Source organism: Podarcis filfolensis (genome assembly GCF_964270895.1).
Source record: "Podarcis filfolensis genome assembly, chromosome: 8".
NCBI lineage: Eukaryota > Metazoa > Chordata > Lepidosauria > Squamata > Lacertidae > Podarcis > Podarcis filfolensis.
The window spans coordinates 75,040,974-75,067,739 of NC_139611.1; the positions used below are offsets into that span (position 1 = coordinate 75,040,974).

Consider the following 26,766-nt stretch of genomic DNA (forward strand, 5'->3'; position numbering starts at 1 on the left):
TATTGGAGTGAAAAATGAAATCCATTTCCTGCCTAGAAAATTAGTGCAAACAGTACGACTGCATTTAATATCCATCAGAAACAACTTGTTCCAATGGGAGTGTACATGGTGGGTACTTTTTAAGAGGTCCAGGAGTAATAGAATCATAGAACTGTATAGCTGGGAGGGATCCCGGGGGTCATTTAGTCCAACCCCCTACAATGCAGGAATCATAGCGAAAGAATCCCTGACAGATGGCCATCCAGCCTCTGTTTATAAACCTCAACAAAGAAGACAACATAACAAGACTACAGGAAGTGTCTGGATTAATAATAATAATAATAATAATAATAATAATAATAATAATGTTATGTATTGAAGTTCTCACCCTGGCCACCAGGGGGTATTGTGTATATAGTTTTCTCTCAGGCCCAAGTAAGTTAATTTAGGCAGGAAACCCTGGGCTGCTGTTGTTACAATGTTGACAGCCAGCGGCCTATAAAAGCAGGCCGGCTGAGCTGTTCAGTTCAGTTTAGTTCCAGCTTACTTATATAGAACTACTTGGAGAAATCTCTGTGTTGTCTGCTATGTCCACCCACTACTTAATTAAATAATAATAATAATAATAATAATAATAATAATAATAATAATAATAATACTTCTGTCCCACTCATCTGGCTGGGTTGCCCCAGCCACTCTAAGCAGCTTCCAACACATATAAAAACATCATAAAGTATTAACATCTTCCTGATATAGGGTTGCTTGTAACAACAAATTGATTTTACTTCAGATAAATCCCCAAACCCATGTTTTATTTGTTGCGAGCTGTCTTGAGTCCTGGTTCAGGGAAAAAGACAGGATATAAAGAAATGTAGCAACAACATCATCATTTTTTGGCTCTGGCGCTGGTCGTTATCAGCCCTGGTCATTGCTGGAGTGCGGCCCCTGACAGATTATTCCTGAGGGAATATGGCCCTCAATGGGGGACAGGGAAGGTTTCCAACCCTTATTTTGACAGTTGTGGAGGAAGAGGGAATTCCAACAGTCATGTGACTGCCTGACCATCTCTCCCGCAAAACTGCCAAAGGCCTAAGAAGCCTGCTTAACCTTCACACTGTGTTGTCATAGCGATGATGTTGCTATGGCGCCAACAGGTCTTTTGCAGTCAGGATTCAGGTTCATATATTGATTGCTGCAGCCTTCTAGGGCACAGTGGATATGAACTGATTTGCTGATAAGTAAAGAAAAGGCAGGTAGTGCTTTCTAAGACTTTCTGATTTCATTTTATGAGAAATGTGTTTGCTTGTTTGTTTGTTTGTTTGTTGCTTATGGAAGGGAAATAGAGGTTCTGGAGGTCCCTAAGGTACCTTTGACCTACGTTGTTCTGGACTTTGTAAATGAATACAGGCAACAACCATTTTAGGTGTATCTTATATGTGCTTGAATGTGCATGTATGCATCACGCCCACCTGGGAAGTGACCCAAAAACATCACAAAAACGGGCAGGAAGCGGAACGAGGTGTTTTCAGGCCTTTTCAATAGGCTTTCTAATTATTTGCAATTTCACTTAAGTGCATGGTGCCTGTGGAACTGAAGCGTTCAATAATTCCCAAAGAAGAGGAATGACACATCCTCCATGGAGGTTGCTACTTGCCATTTATCATTCCCTACATTTCTGACATCCACATTGTGAATGGCATTGGTTACACGGTCAGGACGGCAGAGCCTAGAACACCCACCAGCAACGTAAGCTTAACTGTCTATACTACCAAGCTGATCTGTTGGACTCCTCCAAAGAGGGCCTCAGAATAGGAGCCCCATACAGCTGGTACCTTTCAAAGCTGGGGCTTCACCTGGAGCTGGCAGCCACTATATAGAGTCGTCGTATTTTGAAGAGCAAAAAAGAGGACGCTATGACGACTCTCAGGGACGCGGGTGACACTGTGGGTTAAACCACAGAGCCTAGGACTTGCCGATCAGAAGGTCAGTGGTTCGAATCCCCGCAATGGGGTGAGCTTCCGTTGCTTGGTCCCTGCTCCTGCCAACCCAGCAGTTCGAAAGCACGTCAAAGTGCAAGTAGATAAATAGGTACCGCTCCGGCGGGAAGGTAAACGGTGTTTCCATGTGCTGCTCTGGTTTGCCAGAAGTGGCTTAATCATGCTGGCCACACAGTGGCGTAGCGTGGGTTGTCAGCACCCAGGGCAAGGCAAGTAATTTGCGCCCCCTAACCCATGGATTTGCGCCCCCTAACCCGTGGATTTGCGTCCCCTAACCCTAACCCCCAGATGTTGCACCCGGTGCGGCCGGCACCCCCTGCACCCCCACGCTACGCCACTGTGGCCACATGACCCAGAAGCTGTACGCCGGCTCCCTCGACCAATAAAGCGAGATGAGCGCCGCAACCCCAGAGTCGGTCACGACTGGACCTAATGGTCAGGGGTCCCTTTACCTTATGAAGACTCTCATTTTAAATACCCCAACGATATGTAGGCTATAGAAGCTGTGATATATTGCTGAGGGGGGCAGGTGAAGAGAAGAGGAAAGCAAGTCTTCAGCCACGTCTCACCCAGAAAGTATAGCCTGAGATATTTTGGAAAAATTTAAAAATCTACCCACACAGAAATTTTACCCCAGAAAAAGAGGATGTGCCCTGGAAAAAGAGGACACATGGCAACCCTACATAGCAGGCAGGGACTGAAGCAGGCATTGATGAGGGCTTATGCAACTTCTGTCTCCATTTGCTCTCTGCCCTAGCTCCATGTCATAGCTGTCAAGGTTTCCCTTTTTAAAAGGGAAATTCCCTTATTCTGAATAGGATTTCCCTTAAAAAAAGGGAAAGTTGACCGCTATGCTCCATGTAGCACTACTTCAGAGCTAGGTGAGGGTGAATTATTTTGTGTAGCCTCAGCCTGATCCCTCACCTAAATACTGCTGCCATACCAGGCATTCCAACTCCCGGCCCTGAAGAAAGAAGATGTTAGACATTCAGTCAACTTGGGCATGGTAAAAAACAAACCAGTTCTTGATCTTGCAGCAAAGATGTATGCAAAGTTAAAACTTTAGTTTGCGTTCTGATTTAGGTCATTGTCAGGAAGGGCTGGTGCCATGAACCTGGATGGTGCAGAGGGCACAGCAGCGATGAGGTTGGGGTGGCATGGCTACACTGGCGCAGCCAATCCAGTGCTCCTTTTGGTATGCCCCCTGCAACCACACCTTGCTGCTGCAATGCCCTGAATGTCCGCTCACCTTTCACAGTGGGCCGTGTTGGGGCCAGGCATCCGGTTCCTGGCAGCGATCCAGCTTGGGGGCAGGAAGTTGACACCACCCTTGCACTGACCCCCGGCTACGTCACGCCTAGTGGCCCCGTTAGCCGATCATTGCTGTGGGAGATTTAAACTGCAGTGTGGCTCTTTCACATCCTTGCCAGATTTTCCAACCCACCCACCCTCTTTTTATGCGTTGGTATGACAAAACCTTGCTATGGACAAATGTTGGCCGCCATATTGTTGGGTCCGAGTAGGAATTTTTCCACTTGGTGAATAGGCTCCAGCCATTTGGTTTTCACCTACCTTGTAACAATGGTAACAACTTGGTAAGGTTAAGCCTTCATTTAATGGAGGGGAGGTTGTAGCCTCCACCTGCCCCTCTGCAATATGGTTAGCCTGTTAAAGGGATCTGAGGGCTGTGTGGATTCTGTTTGATGCATGGATGTGGGCTAGCCCTATGATATAAGTCAAGGGCTCCCCCTATTGTTGGTTTACCTTTAGTTGGACTCCCTGATAATGGACAGGAGTTGAGATATAGCCTGGCTTCACCTAATGCCTAAGCCGAACTGCTCACTTCTGTAACCAATAAAGTTGTGGCCTATTTTATCCCATAAACCTAAATACTCGTGTCCATGCATTTATTAATCACTTGGGAACTGCTGGGCATGGAGCTTGGCACGCAACCACACTGTCTGGGTAAGTGTCAGTGATATTGGTGCCAAGAAGTTAAGTCCATGGTGTCAAAACCTCCCCACCAGCAACTCCACATCATCCTGCATCTTACCAACCCCCCCCCCCGCTTTCCAATCCTACATCAAATCTAAAGCAGAAATTCAATCAAACTGATTTATCTATTACATGCTTTACCTTTTTCTTCTTGTTGCTGTTTGTTTTTTGAGGGTGGGTGGTGGCATTCCTGCAGCACTGTATAACAAGCTATATCAGACCAAATTATCTCTTCTGCAAAATTACCAACAGCCCAGAAAACCTCTCCATTGATGCATTATCTCACCCTGTGCTGGTTCAATATGGGAGTGCTACTATTCTTGGTGTGTAAAGGTAAGCAAAGCAGAACCCTTACATTATTAAACCAGGGCTCTGAAATGTAATATAAAACAGGGCAGCTTGCAAAATTTAACTTTTAAAAAGCTAATTGTGCTAAATGACATTTTTATGAATGCGAATAATTGGAAATGATAGTTTGTGGGTCACAAGGTGAACAACTAGGCATGGTTCTATACATCACCATCACCATCACTCCCTCTAATAGGAGCTATGTAATGTTGAGTGCAACTTTGGAAAAAATAAAACCCTGAAAAAGGGACAAGTGTCAATTAGCTTGCTTGACACACTCAGAGCTTATAATTTTATAAAGTACTAGCAATCTCTTACACAGCATTGCTCAGGAAACCCAGATCAGTGCAGTTTTCAAGTTAGCAGTTAGAATTAGTGAAGTTTTGAAAGGTGTACCCCACCATCTTGTTTCAAAGCTGCATCAGATTGTACCCAAGCACTGACAAAACACCCCCCTGCTCATCTCAAGAACCCACCATACAAAATTTGGGTGCTGTCCCAAATGACTGCAAATGAGACCAAATTCAGCAGTCCCAAATTCACACACAGGGGCAATCAAAGAAATCAAGTTCTGGTCATGGTCCAAACTCAAAACACAGGAAAAACATAAAAGGCAAGGTCCAGAAATATTCTGATGTGGGGAAACCCCATGTAATGTTAATTGCACAGTTGAGTCCTTTACTCACTAGCAATGAGGTGTGATGCCTGAGAATTTTCCAAAAGCAAAGTTTTATTTCTTGCTTGAGCAGGAAAGGTTACAGCAAGCAATAAGGAAAGTGCTCAGAGGCTGGAACCCTGATCTCTGTTTACTCACCATTTTTATAGTCATGTAGACATGCAAGGCACCCAGTGATATAGTCTTACTGCCAGCTTAACTGCGAAGACAGATCTTTCCACACCTCAGCTAGCTAGGCATTTTCCTGTTTAAAGGCCATGCCTTAGCATGCTTCTAAAACTTTCCTTTATGCCTTTTATTGCAGCCTGCTCTTTTTATGTTCCTCTTTTAAGATTGCATTTCAGCATGACTACAATAAGAATAATTGGTTATGATATATCAAAACGGTGTCTGCCTGGGCAACGTTTGGTGCCCCCAAATGGATCTTCTCAGTTACAGATCTTCTCAATTTTGTGCCCCCTCCGCTCAGCACCATGTGTAGGGGAACTGCCTAATGTAAAGGGACTCCTGACAGTTAAGTCCAGTTGTGGACGACTCTCGGTTTGCGGTGCTCATCTCGCTTTACAGGCTGAGGGAGCCGGCGTTTGTCCGCAGACATTTTTTCCGGGTAATTTGGCCAGCATGACTAAGCCACGTCTGGCACAATGGAACACCGAAACCAGAGCAGCACATGGAAACACCATTTGCCTTCCCGCTGGAGTGCTACCTATTTATCTACTCAGTTTTGTGCCCCCTCTACTCGGCACTGTGTGTAGGGGAACTGCCTAAAGGTAAAGGGACTCCTGACGGTTAAGTCCAGTCGCGAATTACTCTGGGGCTGCGGTGCTCATTTCACTTCAGGCCAAGGAAGCCGACATTTGTCCTCAGACAGCTTACTGGGTCATGTGGCCAGCATGACTAAACAGCTTCTGATGCCATGAGACACTGACAAGTGCCAGAGCGTATGGAAAGGTCATTTACCCACCCTCTGCAGCAGTACCTGTTTATCTAGTCGCATTGGTATGCTTTAGAACTGCTAGGTTGGCATGAGCTAGGGCAGAGCAACAGTAGCTCAACCCGTCGCGGGGATTCGAACTGCCAACTTTCTGATTGGCAAGCCCAAGAGGCTCAGTGGTTTAGACCACAGCACCACCCGCATCCATGGGGAACTGCCCACATGGCCCTAAATCGGCCATGGCTATACCCTCATTGGCCCAACTTCACTTCTTCCCTGGATGGAGGACAGAGTGTAGGATAATATGTAGAAACTAGCCTACTGATTACAATAAGAATAAATGATTATGATATATCAGAATGGCAGCTGTCTGGCTCAAGATGGCATTCTTCAGTTACAATGGAGGCGGAGGTGGTCTTGCTTCGGTTACAACAAGCCCAAGGTCAAAACACAGGAAAGCTCAGTCACATGTCCAGTAACTTGTGCAAAGATATTGTTCCAACACTCCGGTAACTGGAGTTCTTTGGCCATGAGCCATCTGAGCCCCACCCATAGCAAAGCAACTAAATAGCAGCAGATGGCAGCAGACAATCTGGATGATGATTGTTATTAATTTCTAGCCACTTTCTCTTGCCTCGAAGCAATTTACAACAAACCAGCCAATCATAGAAGCATAGAATTCTAGAGTTGGAAGGGACCCCAAGGGTCATCGTCCAACCTCCCACAATGCAGGAATCTCAGCTAAAGCATCCATGACAGATGGGCATCCAACCTCTGCTTTAAAACCCCCAAGGAAGGAGAGTCCACCACTTCTCATAGGAGTCTGTTCCACTGCTGAGCAGCTCTTACTATCAGAAAGTTTTTCTTGATGTTTAGTTGGAATTTCATTTCTTGTAACTTGAAGCCATTGGTTTGAGACCTACCCTCCTGAGTAGTAGAAAACAAGCCTGTTCCATCCTCCATGTGATAGCCCTTGAGATATTTGGAGATGGTTATCATATCTCCTCTCAGTCTCCTATTTTCCAGGCTAAACGTACCCAGCTCTATCAACCCTTTATCCTAAGGCTTGGTTTCTAGAACCTTGATAATCTTGGGGGCCCTCTGCACAATTGACCAAAACAAAGGCCCACATAACCTGTGGAGTTTGATCTACTCATGAGGAGGAGCTTCCCTCAATCCCAGAGAGACCTGGTTCTTTAGGCTGGCACTTCAGTGTCTGGCACCTGACTGTGCCTGCACTTTTAGGAGCTATTGCTCACCTGGACTTGGAAGCAGCTTGCTTTTAAAATATAAATAACACTGGGCAACAATTTTTTACTTTTTGAATGCTGTCTAGATTTCTACAATTGGTTTAGGGTATTTTTGCACTGCTGAATCAGGAAATGGCACCTGTTTCTCTCCATCAGATCAGGTTTTTGTGCTATGTTGATTTGAAAAAAAATCAGATCTTGTGACAAAATCGATTACATTTTTGTGGCATTATCAGCTGATTTTTGTCAACACATATCATCCTAAATATGTTTTTAAGAGAAAAAAAATGTTTTTCCAACAACATATATTGATTACCAGATAGAAACATCGATTACTGTAAACTGAATGGTGGGCATTGATAAAGGTAAGTACACATAAATTGCATGTTGCTTCACCATTTTTCAAACTTCAGGGCTTGAACTTCCGTTTCTTGGAACTCCTGGAATGCTCAGCGGCAGGGAGGTCTCTCTTCAGAGTCCAACAGTAGTCAGCCATCATGACTGCGTCCCAGTGACCCTGATACCTGGTCTCTAACTCTTTCATGTCCTGATGGATTCTCTCCCCCTGCTGGTCACTCATTGAACCCAGGTTCTCAGGAAACCGGTCCATATGTGAAAATAGGTAGTGCATCTTGACGCTCATGTTGCAGCCCAGGTTTCTGAAAGCAGTCAGCATGTTGTTGACAAGTTCTGCGTAGTTTCTGGCCTTATTGTTGCCAAGAAAGTTCTTCACTACCAGAACAAATGCCTTCCACGCTTCCAGTTCCACTTCGTTCATTGAGTTTCCGAACTCTGGATCTCTGATGAGCTGACGGATCTGAGGACCGTCAAAGATGCCAGCTTTCAAATTCTCCATGGTCAATCCTGGAAAAGCCTGGCACAAGTAAGTGAAGCAGTCACCATCCTTGTCCAGAGCCTTGGTGAACTGCTTGATTAAGCCGAGCTTGATGTGCAGCGATGGGAAGAGTATTCTGTCTCTGTCCACCAGAGAGTCGTTGATGACGTTCCTTTCTTTGCAAGGCACCAATTCCTCCCGCACAGGCCAGTCCTTCTTCGTGTAATGCTGAGCACGGTCCCTACTATCCCACATGCACAGAAAACATGGGTACTTGGTGAAGCCAGACTGTTGTCCCAACAAAAAGTTCACCATCTTCAGGTCAACACAAATAAACCACTTATGCTGATCATAACCAATTTTCTCCAGCACATACTTCACCGCTTCATAGTTCTCCTTCAGTGTACTCGAGTGAGTCAGGGGTATAGAGGCAAACTGGTTGCCGTTGTGTAGCAGAACACATTTCAGTGATTGCTTGCTACTGTCAAAGAACAGTCTCCCATCTTTGGGTTCGTACTGTGGCACTCCAAGCTTGAGCAGAAGCTGCGCAATATCTGCACAGTACACCAAGCCCTTCTCTTCCGAGAAAAAACGGAGGTACTCTTGATGCCTGTTGCGGAAGAAGCTGATGCGAGCGAGAGGAGGTTTTTTTCTGGATGCCAACAGTTTGGCAGAGTCCTTTGACAAGCTAAGACAAGTTGAATGATCTCGCGAACTAGATCATTCAACTCCCTTTGGGAAAATGGATGTGGAGCATCATCTTCAAGAACCACTTAATAAATAATAATAATAATAATAATAAATTTTATTTATATCCCGCCCTCCCCAGCCGAAGCCGGGCTCAGGGCGGCTAACAACAATCAAATAATCAAACAATCAAATAATCCAACATTCTAAAAATATTTCATTATAAAAATTAATTAAAATCAAGTTAATGGCAACCATTAAGCAAAATTCTGTGCAGGTTGCCAGAGGAGGGAGTCAGGCTGCGCCCTGACCAAAGGCCTGGTGGAACAACTCTGTCTTGCAGGCCCTGCGGAAAGATGTCAGGTCCCGCAGGGCCCTAATCTTCTTCTTCATGTCCTTCAACACTGGAGGTATCTTCGTCACTAATGTCAGGAAGTTCTCTGAAGATTGGCACTGGAATTTCATCACAATGAGCTACAGGACGATGTGCTGATTGAAGATCAGGATACTTGAGGCTGCTCCGGTTCTTTCTGTTGATCCCAGTCACATCAACAGCGCAGAAGTAGCAGTCAGTGACATGGTTTGTCGGCTCCTTCCCAACCATGGGAATTCCAAAGTTCAGACTCCTCTTGCCATTGGTCCACCCACGTAGAGTCTCGGTGCATGCCTTGCACACCATGTGTGGTGCCCAAGCTTTATCCTGGTCACCAAGTTTAATACCAAAATAAGCATGGTAAGCAACTTTATGCTTTGCCGCACCAATTTATGGAAGATTTCGAGGTTTTATGACTTCAAACTGATCCCTTTTCGACATAATCACCCAGAACTATCGGACCTGAATACTTCTTGTCATTAAAATAACCATTTCCAATCAAAACAATTATTCGACATGGCATTTTACCCCCACCAACTTCTTCTAAAATGCTCCACACAAGCGTACATGTGAACAAAAACGTAAAAAAACGACATGTGGCCATAGCTCAAAAACTTGACCTAATTGAGAAAAACCAATGTGATTTTTGGATTCAGCACATCAGATTCATCCTAAATCAACTGAAAAAACGCAGACAACAAATTTGTTGTTGACCAGTGTAATATAATGATGCTATGTGGTTAAGTACTGCCAATTCAAATATTAACCTTAGAAAAGGTAACAAACAACAATAATGGATCTTGATGATTCTTCTTCCACTCCTGCTTTTAGGGCTGTCTTTGGAGTGCTGGATTTGTAATGACATTGGACTGGATTGCACTGGAACTTTGAAGAAATGTTCATCTATTTTTGACAGTTGTGCCATTGTTCAATCATACAACATTAGAGGTATGTGCAAGAGATCAACAACCACTGACAGGGTTCAGTGACCACTGGTCCTAATTCTGCAGCTGTGATATTAAAGAGTTCTTAGCTCACAGCTTGGGACTAAGATACCTTAAAGATAGTCTTACCTATAATATACCCAATGCAACACTGCGCTCTGCAGAAGAGGGCTTTCTACAGATACTGTCTTATCAGAAGGTTTGTTCTGCAGAATATAAGAATTGGGCATTCAGTGTGGTGGCACTTTGAAACAACACCCGAGCTAGATATGGCTCCTTAATTATTATTATTATTTTAGAAGTGTCCAGAACAAAGGCCCCTGAACTTATTTGCCTATACTTTGGCAGGCTTTTTCCCTTCAGGAAGGGCTATGATGCCAGCAAATTTCATCCACTTCTGTCAAATGCAGGAAAGTTATAGCCATTTCTACTTCCCAATAGTAAAAGTGGGAGATGATTGAGCAGATCCCAAAGCTATAACAGCTGCCCTTTGGGGGGGGGGGAAACTACTGCAGCTATCCTTCCAAAATTTGCCAGGATTCATGCCCTTGGAAAGGGCAGCCTTTGCTTGCAAATTCCATCCAGTTCTTCACAGAAAGAAAAAAGATATAATCCTTTTTAAAATAAGGAAAGGAAAGGAAAGGTGTGCAGCACAAATGTCCCCAGACTTATTTGCCTATAATTTGACAGGCACTATCTGCTCTGCAGGAGCGACCATGCCTGCAAATGTTACCCACTTCTGTTGAAAGTGAGATGTTATTGCTGTGTGTGTGTGTGTGTGTGTGTGTGTGTGTGTGTATATATATATATATATATATATATATATATATATATAATTCAATAGTAAATTGGGAAAGGCAAAATGAAGTGGATTCAGATAGATAAGTCAAAGCAGGCAATCTATGGAGCACCTTTAGCCAAGGCAGCCTATTCACAAAGTGCCTAGATTTGAACCAAAGCTCAGTGCCCCCCTCCCCAATATGTATATAATATATAAATATATATTAGAACAACACAGATGTCTGCCTTCAGCACTATGAGCTCCTGCACTTAAACATTTACCACTACACCACTGATCAGAGCCTGTCCACATCATGTCCTCCCCTTCGATTTAAAATTCTCTCTCTCTTCCTCTCTCTCTCTCTCTCTTTAAAATCCTTGCAGGACAACAATACGTCCTGAAAACCTGCAAGCAATCCACTAGCTGCTATGAAGGCTTCACAGCCATTAAATTTGCTGAAGGAGAAACAGTGTTCACCAAGGTTTCCTGTTGCAAGGGGAATGGCTGCAATAAGGCTGCTCCACCAAGTATTTTATGCATTTCTATACCCTTATGTTGTCCAAACTGTGTATCATATCACCTTAAACTGCATCATTTGTTACCTTCCAACTCCTCTCTGTAGTTAGGAGGGGTGCCAGCTAATGTTTTGAGGTGGGAATTTATTTTTTTATGCTATTTTATTCTCTCTGCATATGCCCCTGGTAGTTCATCCTGAAACCCAGAAATAAAGATTATCATATCATATCGTATCTGAGGACAAAGGGCACTTGCTACTGTATATTTGCACATAAACTCCTGCATTCTAGTTGTAATAAGCTGCATAGCTCTACCTTGAGATCAAGCAGGCAAACTCACTGTATTCCTGACAGTGCCTGCTGAAAACAGCGGCATCTACCCAGATGCTTAGAAAGTTGAGATAGTTTTAATCTGCTTTAGTTTGTTTTAAAGTAGGGTTGTATCCCCCCCCTTGATTTTATTGCTTTATGTTTTGTAAAGCACTTTTAGGTCCTGTCCCCCCACCAACCAAGTGGTGCAATATTTTATGAGATAAAATACATCAGCAGAAATCTGCACTAAAATGAAAGATTTTTTTAAAAAAAACATTTGCACATTTTATTTGAGAATGTGTAACAAGGAATTTTGGTGGATTCTATCGTGGTTCTACTGCATATGTAGTGACTGCTGATTCCTCCCCCCTTTTTTTGTTTTCCTTTCTTTGGATGATGCCATGGCCTTTGGCTAGCGCAATAAAAGTTTATGCATTGCTAAAATAAATTCAGAAACTGATGTGGGCATGTGGGGAACTGAAATTAAGATTGGAAAAATAAGAAATAGAGATAATTTGAAATTGACATCTACACCTATCCTTATTCAGAGCATGCTGCCTTAGACAGTAGGTGCAATGCAAAGTTATCATAAGTAGCAGCCGTTAACATCTCTGAAAACAGCATTTTGAAAGGCAATGTGATGAGACCATTGTCCTCTTCAGGAATTTGGGTGGATACATGTGTGCATGGGGACTGTGACATGCACAATGACATGGCTCCCAATGCCTTCTTGTGTGTGGCCCCATTTACTTTCCCACCACAGTGGTACCTATTTATCTACTCGAGCAGGTATGCTTTCGAACCGCTAGGTTGGCAGGAGCTGGTACAGAGCAACGGGAGCTCACCCTGTTGTATGGATTCGAACCACCAACCTTACAACCAGCAACCCAAAGAGGCTCAGTGGTTTAGACCACAGCGCTACCTGCACCCCAAATTCTAACCGCATTAATGAGTGCAATAGCAGTTTCCCACAAGGCTGACAAGGCTGCAGCCCTATTCCTGCCTCTGATAATGATATGAGGACTCCAAGTGTGTTAGGGTCTGGGAGAGAGAGGTAGCTCACCAGCACCTCCAGCAGGGACCCCCATGTGCACTGTTCCAGTGTGTCCTCTCTCAACCTCCAAACAGTCAATGCAAATGTCTAAAGAGGGCTCAAATGGCATTCAACTGAACGTAGTTAGAAACTTCCTGGCAAGTAGAAACACTACATAGGATTCTGGCTGAAGGGAGAATACTCACTATCCTGCTATCTCCCTCAGACTTTTGTGGTCTAGGCCATCATGCCTGCAAATGTTGGGATCACAGTTCGAGTCCTGTCACATTCAGCCAGTTCCCTGAAGAGGTTTAACCTCAGAGACTATAGGTAGGTCATTGCCACTCTTGTGCAGTCATGGACTCTTCTCTGTAAAACACGGTTTGTGGCCTTGTGGCCCTTCAGTTGTTTCTGGGGTGCTGCAACAGTTTGAGGGAGACCAGTTCCCCCATCCCTGCTATGAATGCTGTGATATTCCCAAGTAACAAAGCAAGAATGATCATGGACATAATCTCTCCTAGCATGGAAGGGACTGAGAAAGGAGTCTGGTTGACCAAGCATTTGATGCCTGCGATTTCCCTCCTTGCCACTTTTGCCTGTTCTCCTTCTAACCTGACTCTCTCCGTTTACCCCCTTCACAGTGCCAGATGTAAACATGACAGCCAATGGGAGGAAATGTCAAGGGTGCTTTGCTATCAACAGAAATCGATGCTTTGCTGAAGTGGTTGCCAACTGCGAGGGAGACCAGCACTATTGTTCCGATGTGTCTGGCTTCGCAGAGGTTCCATCCCCTATATTTGCTGGTAATCCATCTCTTCCTCATTCCCACCTCCTTTCACCCAGACCACACTCAAGTCCAGAAATTTCATTGGTACAGAACTTATCTACCAGGGTGTTTGTGAGGATCTGTCTTATGGAGCTATTCTGGTCAAATACATAGGGACATCAGGTGTACATGAGGCTATTAGTGTGGCATGTGCCTTCCCCAAATCCCTCCCAAGCTCTCTCCCAAAATTCTCAAAAAAAAAACCCCTTCCCCTTGCCACAGATTGTCTGGCTCTCTTTTACAGAATTGAACAATCAAAACTTGGCAATGCTAAGCAAAAACAGAAGCCAAACTCAGTGAATCTTGGGAGAGGAAGAGGCTAGGCTGGCATACATGGGAATGTTGGGGCCACAGATTGTATCCTCACACATTCAACCAGAATCTTGAAAAGGGTTCATCTCAGACCCCTGTAAGGCAGGGCTGGGGAACTGGATTTGGCTGAAGGTCTGGATCCAGAAATGGTCAGCCGCTCAACAGGTCACTTTGATGGGTGGGTGGAATCACCCATCTGTCATATTGCCTGACATCATGTGACATGAAGTAACTTCAATCTGTGGCTGAAAAGGAAGAATCTTCCATGCTTGAATTCAAGCCGCAGGAAAAATCAGGAGGGCACTGTATGTAACTTGCAGTTCTTCATTTGCAGGCAAAATTGAGTCCTTTTTAAACGTGGCACCTTTTTCTGTCACCATGCATAGCTGGGACTCTAAGAGAAACTGGACACTCTCCAGTTTCCCCAAGCGAGATGACATAATGTCCTTAACGAGCTATTTCAGGGGAATGGATTGGGTCCATTTCCATTTTGGGTCTACATTTTGGGTCCATTTCCATTCTGTGTGTATTTATTCTTAAGGCTGTCTGTTTCTGCACTGGTCTGTTATTTTTTAAAAAATGCAAATAGTGATAATTGAATGCATATTACGTTTCACTCACAATAAAATTTTATCTCAATGCACACACTTTTAAATTTCATTAAACAATGTATTTTTAAAGTGCTCCCCCACCCACATGTTGATGTGTTTTTCTTAGATGAGGCCTGTATCACAACTTTTAGAGAATTGCAAAATTTCCAATGGACTCATAGAATCATAGAGCTGAAAGGGGCCCAAGGGGTCACCTAGCCTAACTCCCTGCAATTCAGGAGCAGCCAAGCATGTGGAGCCCAGAGTAACAGACCCTGAGGATGCTAAAGTCCACGCTGGGTTGGTTGCTGCGGCTTCTGGGTCAGCCTCTCACTAGGATGGACTTGGAGGTGCTAGAGCTGCACTGCTCAAGTTCTCCAAAGAGTGCCAGACTCTGCTGACAGACTACCCATCTAGTTTCACAGGGAGCGGGGAACTGGCGCATGTAGACAGGACTCCTCAGCAGCCTCCATCACAGAGGGAATTGACCCTGCCCCTCTTGTAGCAGAGACAGGATCCTTCTTGCAGGGAAAGCAGAAGGAACCGACTCCTCCGTTTTCCAACCGGCCACGATTAAGCTTTCAGGGTTCGCCGACGGGGATAGGTGCAAATTAATTTGGCTTGCTGAATAAGGTGGACTGCAGCAAATTCTTCCTAATCACGGGATGCTGGGATTCCTCTGGTGCTGACTGCCTTCTCCTTCCTTTGTCCCTGCAGGATCTCCTGTCTTGGTGATTGTAATTGCCTTCAAGGGCTGTGTGAACAAAGCTTTCTGTGATGCTCATTATGAAGGTGTTTTCCATACTTCCATGCTTGTTGTGACCGCAAGAGGTGATTGCCAGCTTGCTTCTTTCATGGTTCGTGCCGCTCCACAATTCTTTGGACTCTTCCTTCGAGCCTTGGTTGGGCTCCTCCTTGCGATGAACTTTGCTTGATTTCCCTCCAGCAAAAGGGTCCAGGGGAACCACACTTAAATAGTCCATCCTTCCCATGTGGCTAATGAAAAGCCATAAGCAGACCAAAGGCTTTACAGGGAAGAAGACCTCAGATCTCCCAAAGTGTGCAGGTGCCCATGTGTTATTTTCCACTGCAGTGTCTAGCAGTATCAGAACATGGCAACATCAAGCAGGAATCAATGGAAGCTGGAACTGGGAGTGATTTTGTTTTTACTATTTTATAATAATTATTTTTTGCATTTTTTATTTTACATAAACAAATGAATTATATTCATTTAAACAAAAAGGGTAATATGTTTATGTATTTAACATATAATCCTTTTTGACTCCCCCCCCACTGTGGATCTTAATGTAATGATTTCCCCCTCTGCATCTCTTTCATAACTCTATTTTTATAAATCCTTTGTCAATCCATAGTTCAGTTTTTTTACTACAAGTTCTCTGCCAATCCTACCAATGTATGTCATTGTTTACGATAGCTTTTCAAATAAATCATAAACATTCCCCATTTTTTATTATAGACCTACTCTTCCTGGTGACTAATTCTTTCTATAAGCTTTGTCATCTCGGCATAGTTCATCAATTTTGTCTGCCAATCTTCCTTGTTTGGAGTTGTACCAGCTTTCCCTTTCTGGGCTAACAGAGTCTGTGCAGCCATGGTCTTGTACATAAATAGTTTTGTCTGGTACTTCGGGATCTCTGGTCCTATAATACCTAAAAGAAAAGCTTATGGTTTCTTAGGAAAAGTTATTTTCAACATTTTTTTCCAGTTCATTATATATAATTTCCCAGAAGTCTTTTATCATCTTACATAGCCACCACATATAATAAAGGTAAAGGTAAAGGTAAAGGGACTCCTGACCATTAGGTCCAGTCATGACCGACTCTGGGGTTGCGGCGCTCATCTCGCTTTATTGGCCGAGGGAGCTGGCATACAGCTTCTGGGTCATGTGGCCAGCATGATTAAGCCACTTCTGGCGAACCAGAGCAGTGCACGGAAACACCGTTTACCCTCCCGCCGGAGCGGTACCTATTTATCTACTTGCACTTTTTGGCGTACTTTTGAACTGCTAGATTGGCAGGTGCTGGGACTGAGTAACAGGAGCTCACCCCATCACAGGGATTCGAACCATCGACCTTCTGACTGGCAAGCCCAAGAGACCCAGTGGTTTAGACCACAGGGCCACCCAAGTCCCTTATGCAAACTTACCTAAGTCTATATTTTCAGGGGAGCTGTCCAGCTGTAATTCACTGTATGATTAGGCTGTACCCAACAATTTCCACTCAGAGTAATCCCACTGAGATGAACGGACCCAAGTTAATCATCCCATTAATTTCATTGGGTCTGCTCAAAAAAATATTTTCCTTCCAGTAGCACCTTAAAGACCAACTAAGTTAGTTCTTGGTATGAGCTTTCGTGTGCATGCACACTTCTTCAGATAATGACCCAGTCAGATGGGTGGGGTACAAATTATAAATAATAATAATAATAATAATAATAATAATAATAATAATAATAATAATTAACATTGGATATAGTGTGTGTGTGTATGTGTGTTTCTTTAGCTTTTATATGCAGTTCCCAACCTCACAACCAGTTTGCCACACCCACTCCAGTTAACCTTATAAAATCATATAATATGGGTCAGCTTTACTGTCATCTAGTAGCTATGTGGCCACAAAGCAGATAATGGCCTTGGTTTGTTTGTCTCAGTGCTTTTCTATCATCTCCTTCCTGCATCCTCAGTCACAGAGTGGCTAATTGCAAAGTACAAATAAACCATAGAACAAAGGGCATTTTTAGAACTACAATATCATAATAAAAACTACGGCAAAAACCAGCTGTGATTATGTCAATCAAACCACACCCAAATGTCCGTGGCCCAAACACCTGAGCAAATAAAAAGGTTTTAACCTTGCTTATAAATTTCATAGAATCATAGAATCATAGAATCATAGAGTTGGAAGAGACCACAAGGGCCATCGAGTCCAACCCCCTGCCAAGCAGGAAACACCATCAGAGCACTCCTGACATATGGTTGTCAAGCCTCTGCTTAAAGACCTCCAAAGAAGGAGACTCCACCACACTCCTTGGCAGCAAATTCCACTGTCGAACAGCTCTTACTGTCAGGAAGTTTTTCCTAATGTTTAGGTGTAATCTTCTTTCTTGTAGTTTGGATCCATTGCTCCGTGTCCGCTTCTCTGGAGCAGCAGAAAACAACCTTTCTCCCTCCTCTATGTGACATCCTTTTATATATTTGAACATGGCTATCATATCACCCCTTAACCTCCTCTTCTCCAGGCTAACATGCCCAGCTCCCTTAGCCGTTCCTCATAAGGCATCATTTCCAGGCCTTTGACCATTTTGGTTGCCCTCCTCTGGACACGTTCCAGTTTGTCAGTGTCCTTCTTGAACTGTGGTGCCCAGAACTGGACACAGTACTCCAGGTGAGGTCTGACCAGAGCAGAATACAGTGGCACTATTACTTCCCTTGATCTAGATGCTATACTCCTATTGATGCAGCCCAGAATTGCATTGGCTTTTTTAGCTGCCGCGTCACACTGTTGGCTCATGTCAAGTTTGTGGTCAACCAAGACTCCTAGATCCTTTTCACATGTAGTGCTCTCAAGCCAGGTGTCACCCATCTTGTATTTGTGCCTCTCATTTTTTTTGCCCAAGTGCAATACTTTACATTTCTCCCTGTTAAAATTCATCTTGTTTGTTTTGGCCCAGTTCTCTAATCTGTCAAGGTCGTTTTGAAGTGTGATCCTGCCCTCTGGGGTGTTAGCCACCCCTCCCAGTTTGGTGTCATCTGCAAATTTGATCAGGATGCCCTGTTTATTGCTGTTATAAAGGAGACACATTTTAAAATGGAAACTTTAAGCATAGAAACGTTTGGTAAATGAGGCTCCCCTCCACAGGAACATAGAAAGCTGCCTTATAACAGGTCAGACCATTGTTCCGTCCAGTTTAGTGCTGTCTACACTGATTGACAGTGGCTTTGCAGGGTTTCCGACAGAGTTTTTCCCAGCCCTATTTGGAGATGCCGAAAACTGAATCTGGAACCTTCTGCATGCCAAGCAGAGGCTCTGTTCCTGAGCTGCAGCCCATCCCTAGTTGAGTCCTGAAAACCGCAGTGACCAACACCACCATCTTGCCCATAGACTCACTTATGCACCTTTCCCCCAGGACCTTTGTGTAAGTTTGATGGATTCTAAGAGTGGTCAATCCTTCCTCTGCTGTTCTGTGGGGTCACTGTTTTGCAACTAGCTTTTGGGGCTTCCAGCACATATCACTCACCTGGTATAAGTATTCAAGGCCCACCCAGGGAGAAAAAGGCATTTGCTGGATCAGTCATGGGTGGGGAGTTAGAATGGGGCAGCTAGGGCTTCTGCAGTAAGGTTACCAGATTTTTTTTCAATGAATCTGGGGACTCTTCATTGAAATGAGTTGGAATCATAGGATTTTGTAAGGGGACCGATTTGTAAATCTGGGGACTGTCTCCGGGTTCTCAAACTTAATCCGTTCCGGGAGTGCAATCGACTCCTGAAACCATTCAAAAACCAAGGCGTGGCTTCCGATTGGCTGCAGGAGCTTCCTGCACTCAATTGGAAGCTGCCTTGGATGTTTGGCTTCCAAAAAAACATTCACAAACCAGAGCACTTACTTCCGGGTTTTCGGCGTTTGGAAACCGATTTGTTCGACAACTAAGCCGTTCGAGAATCAAAGTACCACTGTACCATTCAAAATTGCCACTTGCTTGTTAACTGAAGGTTTCCAAGTGACTTATGGCATGTTTAAAACATAAACATAAAGAAATTCTACCATAAAGACAGAACAAAACAACCCTCCCCTAACTGCCACAAGCTTGGAAGCATGCTAGTAACAAAACTACATCACCTTAGTCTAGCAAAATATAAATGTTGTCAATGTTGCAATCCTAACAACAACGACAAAATTCTTTAAAGGATTGCACCACATGTGAAGAGGAAGTACCTTTGAGAATGAAAGGTGGGGAAGATAGTTAGATGTAGAAAGATTCGGGGGAAGAAATATGTGGTGGGGCTTAGGGGTTGCACGAGGATAGATGGTTTGATGTCCAGTGAGATAGGCTAGTTTCTTGGCCGTAAGGAGCAGAGAGAGATGAGAGGAGCCTGCATTGGCCAAAGGTCATGCCCAACCTTATCCAACTTGGAAGCCTCCAGATGTTTTGGATGGCATTTCCCATCACCTGTGCTGCTCAGGGCTGATGGGAACTATGGTTCAAAGCATCTGGAGGGCTTCAGCTTAAGCACTTGTCTACAGCAGCAGATAGATATGGCCATAGATGGTCACATTAGTCCGCCCCATTTTAGACATCTCACTAGCAAATATGCAGTGTGTCCGCATGTCTGCCTTCATAGAGGCAAGTGTAACAATGCGTGGTAGTCTATACTCTTTACATGGTTTATTTCTATGGATCATGGCATTAGTGCAGCTGACATAAGTTTAATATGAAAGGCCTCCCCACATGAACTATCTGTGACCTTTGTACAAGCTCCTATCTCATATGGACCTGGAAAGAACAGCTAACTTCCTGATCCTAATAGTTGCAGAGAAGATCAGAACACAAGTGTTTCTATTTTTCCAGGAAGGTCTGTTTACTCTTTATTAACCTCCTATAAGCAGGAATCAGACTTCAGGCAGTGAAGATTGCTTTTAAGGTAATCTCAAGGACCTACACATCGCTGGACTAGGGACCAAATGAATGGATGAGAGAGTTTTGTTTCCTTGCTGGCACAGGTTTCTGAAGGGGAGAGCTTAACTCTTGCAGAAGCCACATGTCTCAAATTCTTGATTTTGTGCACTGCTTTCCTCCAATATAATGTACACCCCTTCGCTATTTTGCTTTCCTATGTAATGAAATTGTGTCAAATATCCAATAGCAAAACTTTCACACCTCCTCTAGCACAAGGGAGATAAGAACGCATTCTTACACTTTCATAATGTCTCTTACTTGCATCAATGGAGGATGAAGATTGTGTGTCTCTGTACAGAGAAACCTCTGACTTTCCTATGGTTGGAAGATTGCCTACTTCACAAAAGAAAGTATTTGTTCCACAAACATGAGCCTTTGGCCCTGCCCACCACTGGCTGGTGACCCCACCCCCCTGAAGGCTGTCATGAAGAAATACATCACTCAGGCTGAAAAAAGGTTCTCCATCTCTGCTAAGTCTCATTGACCAACAGATCTTCAATGGACAAGCTCGTCCTCATTTCTTTTTGTTTTATTTTCTTCCATGATTCATTACAATTCAGTAAAATAACTAGGAAAACAAATTATTCTGAAAAACCAAATATAGAGAAGAACATGGAAAGGAAGGTCTCCCATGATGCTGAATAACAGGAGGGGGTTCATTAGAGGACGATCTTCACTGCCAGAAGCCCCAACAGGGCCAGAAGGGGAAATCTCAATGATGGAGTCTTATTGGCTGGTTTGCATTGAGCATTTAGTGTTTCAGAAGTATGGAAGGGCGTTCCAATCATTTCTTGCACAACTGCACAGAAAGACTTGGTAGTGCAACCTTTCACGGTGATTTCATTCACACCTGGAGATGGAAAGCAGAGACTACAGTTTAAACCCACAAACCAGGAAAAGGGAAAGTTCTCACAATTAGGAATTCATTCAGTTCCTTTCTCACAAGGGGTCAGGCCAACCTGATGCTCCTGAACATTTTCTTATTATTATTAGAACACATCTCCCAGACAGATTTTGTGCATTTCTTTGGACTTTGAATGGCATTTACAACACATACAAAATGTGCTTCTTGCTGGTGAGTTCACTGAAAAGCATGTGTTGTTTCCAAGTGGATGCTACTCAGAGTAGACCCACTGAAATTAACAGAACTAAGTTAGCCATGCCCATTCGTTTCAATGGCTCATCCTGGAGCAAAGTTCGCAACCTGGAGCAACTACTTTGGGGTTAGCGGAGTTTGTAACCCAAAGTGTTCGTAACCCAAGGTACCACTGCATTGGCTACAACCCTGAAGAGTTACATCAAATGTGCACATTTCATGTAAAAAGTAAACATGAAATGGGTTAAAAAAAATGCAAGCAGATGAACAGAGCAGGATGGAATGGACCCCTGTGACTGATTGCCAGCAAGACCAATCCCTGCTCATAATCAGCAATATCAGCATAGCAGATCTTATCAGAATTACCAGATTTGATGGTTGCATCCAGACAGTAGTCCTCATCTCCTGTACATTCTGCCTCCTCTGTAGAGCACGGGGGATATAGAGAAAAGCAGGCTGGACATTTTTTCCCATTGGCTTTACTGCTGATTGGTGGCACTATTGGGGTTGGGAAAAAACCAGAGACACTGTCAGAAAAGCAAATATACTGGGGGCAGGGACCATTCTCCAGCCCAAGGACCGCGTTCTCACCTGGGGTGCACATGCCAGTCGTAGATGGGGCCTGAAGGAGAAGTGCGTGGAGCAATGAATGCTAAGCCTTACTTTCATACAGTAGGCTAGTTTCTCTATCTTGGCAAGTGAGAGATGTCATCACAATTCACATTCTGACCAGGCAAAAACATTCAATGAGGTTTGGCCTCTCCTTTGGAGGTTTTCAAGCAGAGGTTGGGTGGCCATCTCTCGTGGATGGTCAGTTCACATGGGGACAGGTGGTCCTTGAAGTATTGGGAAACATTTTTATGTTCCTGTGTTCACACACACACACACACACCATGGCACAACCTGGCCTCTGGAGCACAGAGCAGGAAAAGAGGATGGGAGCAAAACTACACCTACCTTGAGGAGAAACAGATGCACAGTCATCCCCCTCACAGCAGACAGCCGTTCCTCTGGCAGTAATCATCTTGCCCAAATTCAGATAAAATGATTCAAGTCCGCAGATGTGAGGCGATACGCAGCCTTTCATTACTTCTTGAGTTGTTAACTGAGCTGCAGAGAAGGAATAATAATAATAATAATAATAATAATAATAATAATAATAATTTTATTTGTATCCAGAGCGGCTAACATAAAAACAACGCAAAACATAACTTTAAAATAAGCAACCTACATCTCAAAAGTAACATTCAACAATCATTAGGATAGTATAAAAGAATAATAATATCAACATATAACAGTTAAACAGAAATCCACTTAACTGTTACAATAAATAATTTCTAAACCATAATCAATAAAACAATGGCAAGCCACAGTACATAAAATAATACAATACAAATTGAGAAGCAGAGACTAGCGGGTGAAGCAAGACAGGTGGAAGGAGGCCTTGCCTGATGAAGTCTCTCCCCTCACAGTTCTTCTTCCAGGACTAGCTCCCTTGTGAGGACTCCTAGATAAGCATTTAGGGCAGTGTCCTACAACGTGCTGCCCTCCTGGCGTTGCTGGGCTACAGCTCCCATCAGCCCTCACCAGCACAGTGAAGGGCCAGGAATGATGGGAACTGTTGTCCAGCAACATATGGAGGGACACCAGCCCTTGACCACAGGGCCAAGGTACCTCAGGCTGCAGTGTGTAAAAGTGAGCTCTCTGCTTGAAAACCTAGAGGCCCGTGTTCTCCAGATGTTTTTGAGACTATAATCCCCACCAGCCACAGTCGGCACTGCCAATGGTGAGGGGTGATGGGAGTTGTAGTTCAAAGCATTCCAAAGCTGCATTTAGAGAGCTGCTAGCAATCTAAGCAGTCACCGCTGCAGGTGAATGAATGAATGGCCTGGTTCCAACTAGGGCATCTTGATGTGCCTTTTTGCAAACCTATGGCCTGGCCTGAATTTGGTGGAGATCCTTCTCACTCACCTACTGTGGCTTCAAGAACAGTAACAGCACAGCTGTCTTCAGCAGCACTGCAGTTCGCCATCGTGCCCGTACAGTTCAAGCCTGGCCCTCTGCAGGTTTCGCACTCCAAGGAGTCACCTGCAGGAGAGAAGATGCAAGGTTTCCCAAGCAGGGTCCATGTGCACACATCATTCTACGTTATCCAGGATCCCACAAACATGTGTTAAGCAGTGGTGGAGCTTCATGCTCCAGCACCGGGGGGTAAAGAGCAGGCAGGGGCAGGGCTGGCATGCATCCTAGGGTCATGGCTCTCCATCCGCAGGGATGTGACGTGCTGCCAGCAGGGGCGTGGAGTGCGTCCTGGGGGCATGGCGTGGCGCCCAGCACGGGCAGGGGGCACCCCACCGGGATTGCGCTGCCAGGGGCTGTGCACTCCCCCTGCACTCCCCTTCCTCCGCCAGTGGTGTCAAGTGCAACGCTGTTCCTGCTCTGTGTAATGCGACACTCACCAGCTTGAAGGTGATACAGTGGTACCTCGGGTTAAGTACTTAATTCGTTCTGGAGGTCCGTTCTTAACCCGAAACTTTTCTTAACCTGAAGCACCACTTTAGCTAATGGGGCTTCCCGCTGCCGCCGTGCCACCGGAGCCTAATTTCTGTTCTTATCCTGAAGCAAAGTTCTTAACATGAAGCACTATTTCTGGGTTAGCAGAGTGTGTAACCTGAAGTGTATGTAACCCGAGGTACCACTGTATATTGGTTTCCACCCCGGTCAGCCCTTCCAGATTTCCCAGCTTGGATCTCCTTTACTCCCAGGTATCCCACTGCAACACACACTGGCCCTAGAAGATTACGACTGCTTACCTGGGATTAGAAGCACAGAGAAGACAAGGAGTCCCAAGAGAGCCGGCATGGCGCTGGGGAAGAAATGACAGGTGGAAATGAGTGCAACAGTTTTTTTCAGCCTGGTGTGAATTTTGAAGGAGAGCTGCATTTTTATTCCTATCGCTTCAGGGAACGTAAATTAGGTAAACTGGTCTCTAAACACGAACTGAGTAGAATTTCACCCCTGTTGTTGCACACTGTAGATACAAATCTCCTGGCCAATTAATCCTTTGAGAAGTTCATGGGATCGAGCACATATTGGGGGTGGGGTGTGTGGGGTGTGTGTGGAAAACTAAATTATCCCCCCCCATTTCAACAAATAGTTTTAAAAAATAAATAAATCCCAAACTTAATAAGCAACCAATTTAAGGAGCCAAATCAATCCAGGGAGGCTGTATGGCTCACCTCATATTTTTATCAAAATCCTCCTGTCATGTGGAGGTGCTCAGTGTATGTGCCAGTGGAGCTCATAGCGGTCAGGTGCGCTGCCATTTTCCTCTCAGTTCCATCCGAGAGCGGTGTGTATATGTGTGTTGTGCGTGCACACACACACACACACACACACACACACACTCCTAATAACCAGGGGCTGGCATTAGTAAACCAAGTGAGATCAAACTTATCTCCTTTTTAGATAGTGTTACTCATGTGGTAGATCACGGGAACACCTTGATTTCAGCAAAGTATTGGGTAACTGTGGTTTGTTAAAGTTTTCCTAGCAATGCTCAGCTCCCTTAACAAACTATAGTTGCCAGGATTCTATGGGAGAAGTGTGCTTTACATGTGTGGTTGTGAGCTTACTCCCAAGTAAGTATGGCAATGAGCATAGCCCAGCAAAAATTGCCTGATTGGCTTCTCTGTCTTCAACAGACAAACTGAGCGTCCCCTCATTTTGAAGGTAGCAGCAACAGAAGGGGACTTTTCAGTGGTGGCCCCCTTTCACATCCAAAGGGCATGGCACCTACCCTCCTATTCTTCCAGGGCTGTAACATTTAATGTTGTTTTAACACCATTTAATTTTAATCTGTTTATAGCTGCATATTAGTTTTAGCTTTGTTTAGTTTTCGTATATCACCCTAGGTCCCTCATTCCTCTTTCAGTGGCACAGGAAAGAAACATCTTTTCTTAAATTAAATAAATAGCAACCTAACCATGAGAGCGGTAACCCCTCTTCCAGAACATTGCCATTTCTCAGAAATACAAAGTAGTATTATTTCTAGATTTAGGCCACATTCACACCATCCATTCGAAGCCCTCTGATACCACTTTAAACAGTTGCAGCTTCACCCAAAGAATTCTGGGAGCTGTTGTTGTTTGTTAATGGTGCTGAGAGTTTTTAGGAGTGCCTCTGTTGCCCTCCAAGAGCGACACATCTCAGAGTTCTCCATGAAGGCAGATTGATTCTTAACCATTCTGAAAACTGAAGCTCTAGGAGACCTCTAGTTGGGTATCCCAACAACTCTCGGCACCCTTAACAAACCACACCTTCCAGAATTGTTTGGTGGCACCCATGACTATTTAAAGTGGTATCGAGAGTGCTTTGAACAGATGGTGCAAATGTGATCTAAGAGTCTGCCAAGTCTAGAGCTCCAAAACGGATGTAGTATGTGACTTACCACAAGTTGTGAAGGACTGCAGGGCAGGTGCTCCTCAATCAGGATGTCTTCTTCTGGCTGCTAAAGGTCACTTATGGCACATCTATTCTGGAATACCTTGCCTTATGTAGGAGCCAAAGGCTTTGGAACGACACACAAGAAATATTTGCATTTCATGCTATATATGATAGCACCAATTTGATGTTCCCCACGATTGCTCCACCCATTCACCACTCAAGGTTTTTAAATATACATACATCCATAAAAATATGGTAGAACAAAGTTCAATTGGGTCAAACAGCTTTTTTTTAAAATCCCCATAAAAATGAAGTGCAACATAGCATAAGGATCAAGCATAGAGCAATGAAATAAAATGAGACAATGGCGTGGGAGGGAACCAAGGTACAAAAACCAGATGTCATCAAGGTAGAAAGACACACCTTATTCTGGATATATCACTTCCAGGTTCGTGTGAAGATTAAGAAAGATGAATCTGTACATTTCTGTTTCTGATTCTCATTTTTTGCCCATATCCCCATAACGAAGAACCAAGAAACATTGCATTGGATGGAATACTTATATTCATTATATAGCAAAGGGAAAGAGCTGCAACAAATTGAACTGCTTTGTGAGTTTAAGGGCTGGTGGAATTTGGATCAGCTGGTGGGAGGCGAAAGAAAGTACAGTGGACGCTCGGGTTGCGAACATGATCCGTTTGCAACCCACAGTGTTTGCAACCCATGGCGGCGCGTCTGTGCACGTGCGGGTTGCAATTCGGCATTTCTGCACATGCGCAACCACAGAAACCTGGAAGTAACCTGTTCCAGTACTCTGGGTTTTGGCGGGTCCGTAACCCGAAAAAACGCAACCTGAAGCGTCTGTAACCCGAGGTATGACTGTAACTCTTCACACAGCAGTGTTAAATGATGGAAATCGCTTCCACGGGACGCAATGATCGCCACCAGCTTGGAGGGCTTTAAAAGAGGAATGGACAAATTCATGGAGGAGAAGGCCACCAATGGCTACAAGTCATGATGGCTATATTCTGCCCTGATGATTGGAGGCAGTAATACTTCTTAAGACCAGTTATTAGTAGACACAGTAGGGGGAGAGAGCTCTGATGCCTGAATCCTTCTTGCAGGTTTCTGAGCTAGATAGG

At 44.3% G+C, this 26,766-nt stretch overlaps 1 protein-coding gene and 3 long non-coding RNA genes across 7 annotated transcripts in view; 2 read left to right on the plus strand and 2 right to left on the minus strand.

The window, feature by feature from the left end:
* LOC310769270 overlaps positions 1-26,766 on the plus strand; it is a 199,390-nt gene that overhangs the window by 85,051 nt on the left and 87,573 nt on the right. The gene's annotated exons all lie outside the window — the stretch shown is intronic.
* LOC310768510 (phospholipase A2 inhibitor and Ly6/PLAUR domain-containing protein-like) lies at positions 881-15,853 on the plus strand. Of its 4 annotated transcripts, none has more exons than XM_083626641.1 (6): positions 881-1,235; positions 4,229-4,304; positions 9,906-10,022; positions 11,183-11,326; positions 13,301-13,462; positions 15,105-15,853. In XM_083626641.1, the coding sequence occupies exons 2-6, from the start codon at positions 4,244-4,246 to the stop codon at positions 15,320-15,322; spliced, it is 702 nt and encodes a 233-aa protein (XP_083482767.1). In that variant the 5' UTR covers positions 881-1,235; positions 4,229-4,243; the 3' UTR covers positions 15,323-15,853. The 4 variants fall into 4 exon arrangements, with proteins under 4 accessions (XP_083482767.1, XP_083482766.1, XP_083482765.1 ...); XM_083626640.1 differs by having other exon boundaries at positions 881-1,232; positions 4,224-4,304; XM_083626639.1 differs by having other exon boundaries at positions 882-1,232; positions 4,145-4,304.
* On the minus strand, positions 20,715-21,865 carry LOC310769289. The gene is made up of 3 exons (XR_014551601.1): positions 21,770-21,865; positions 21,545-21,676; positions 20,715-20,932 (listed from the first exon to the last, which is right to left on the minus strand). It is a non-coding gene; the product is annotated as an uncharacterized lncRNA (long non-coding RNA).
* On the minus strand, positions 23,214-25,704 carry LOC310768062. The gene is made up of 3 exons (XR_014551178.1): positions 25,629-25,704; positions 23,992-24,044; positions 23,214-23,266 (listed from the first exon to the last, which is right to left on the minus strand). It is a non-coding gene; the product is annotated as an uncharacterized lncRNA (long non-coding RNA).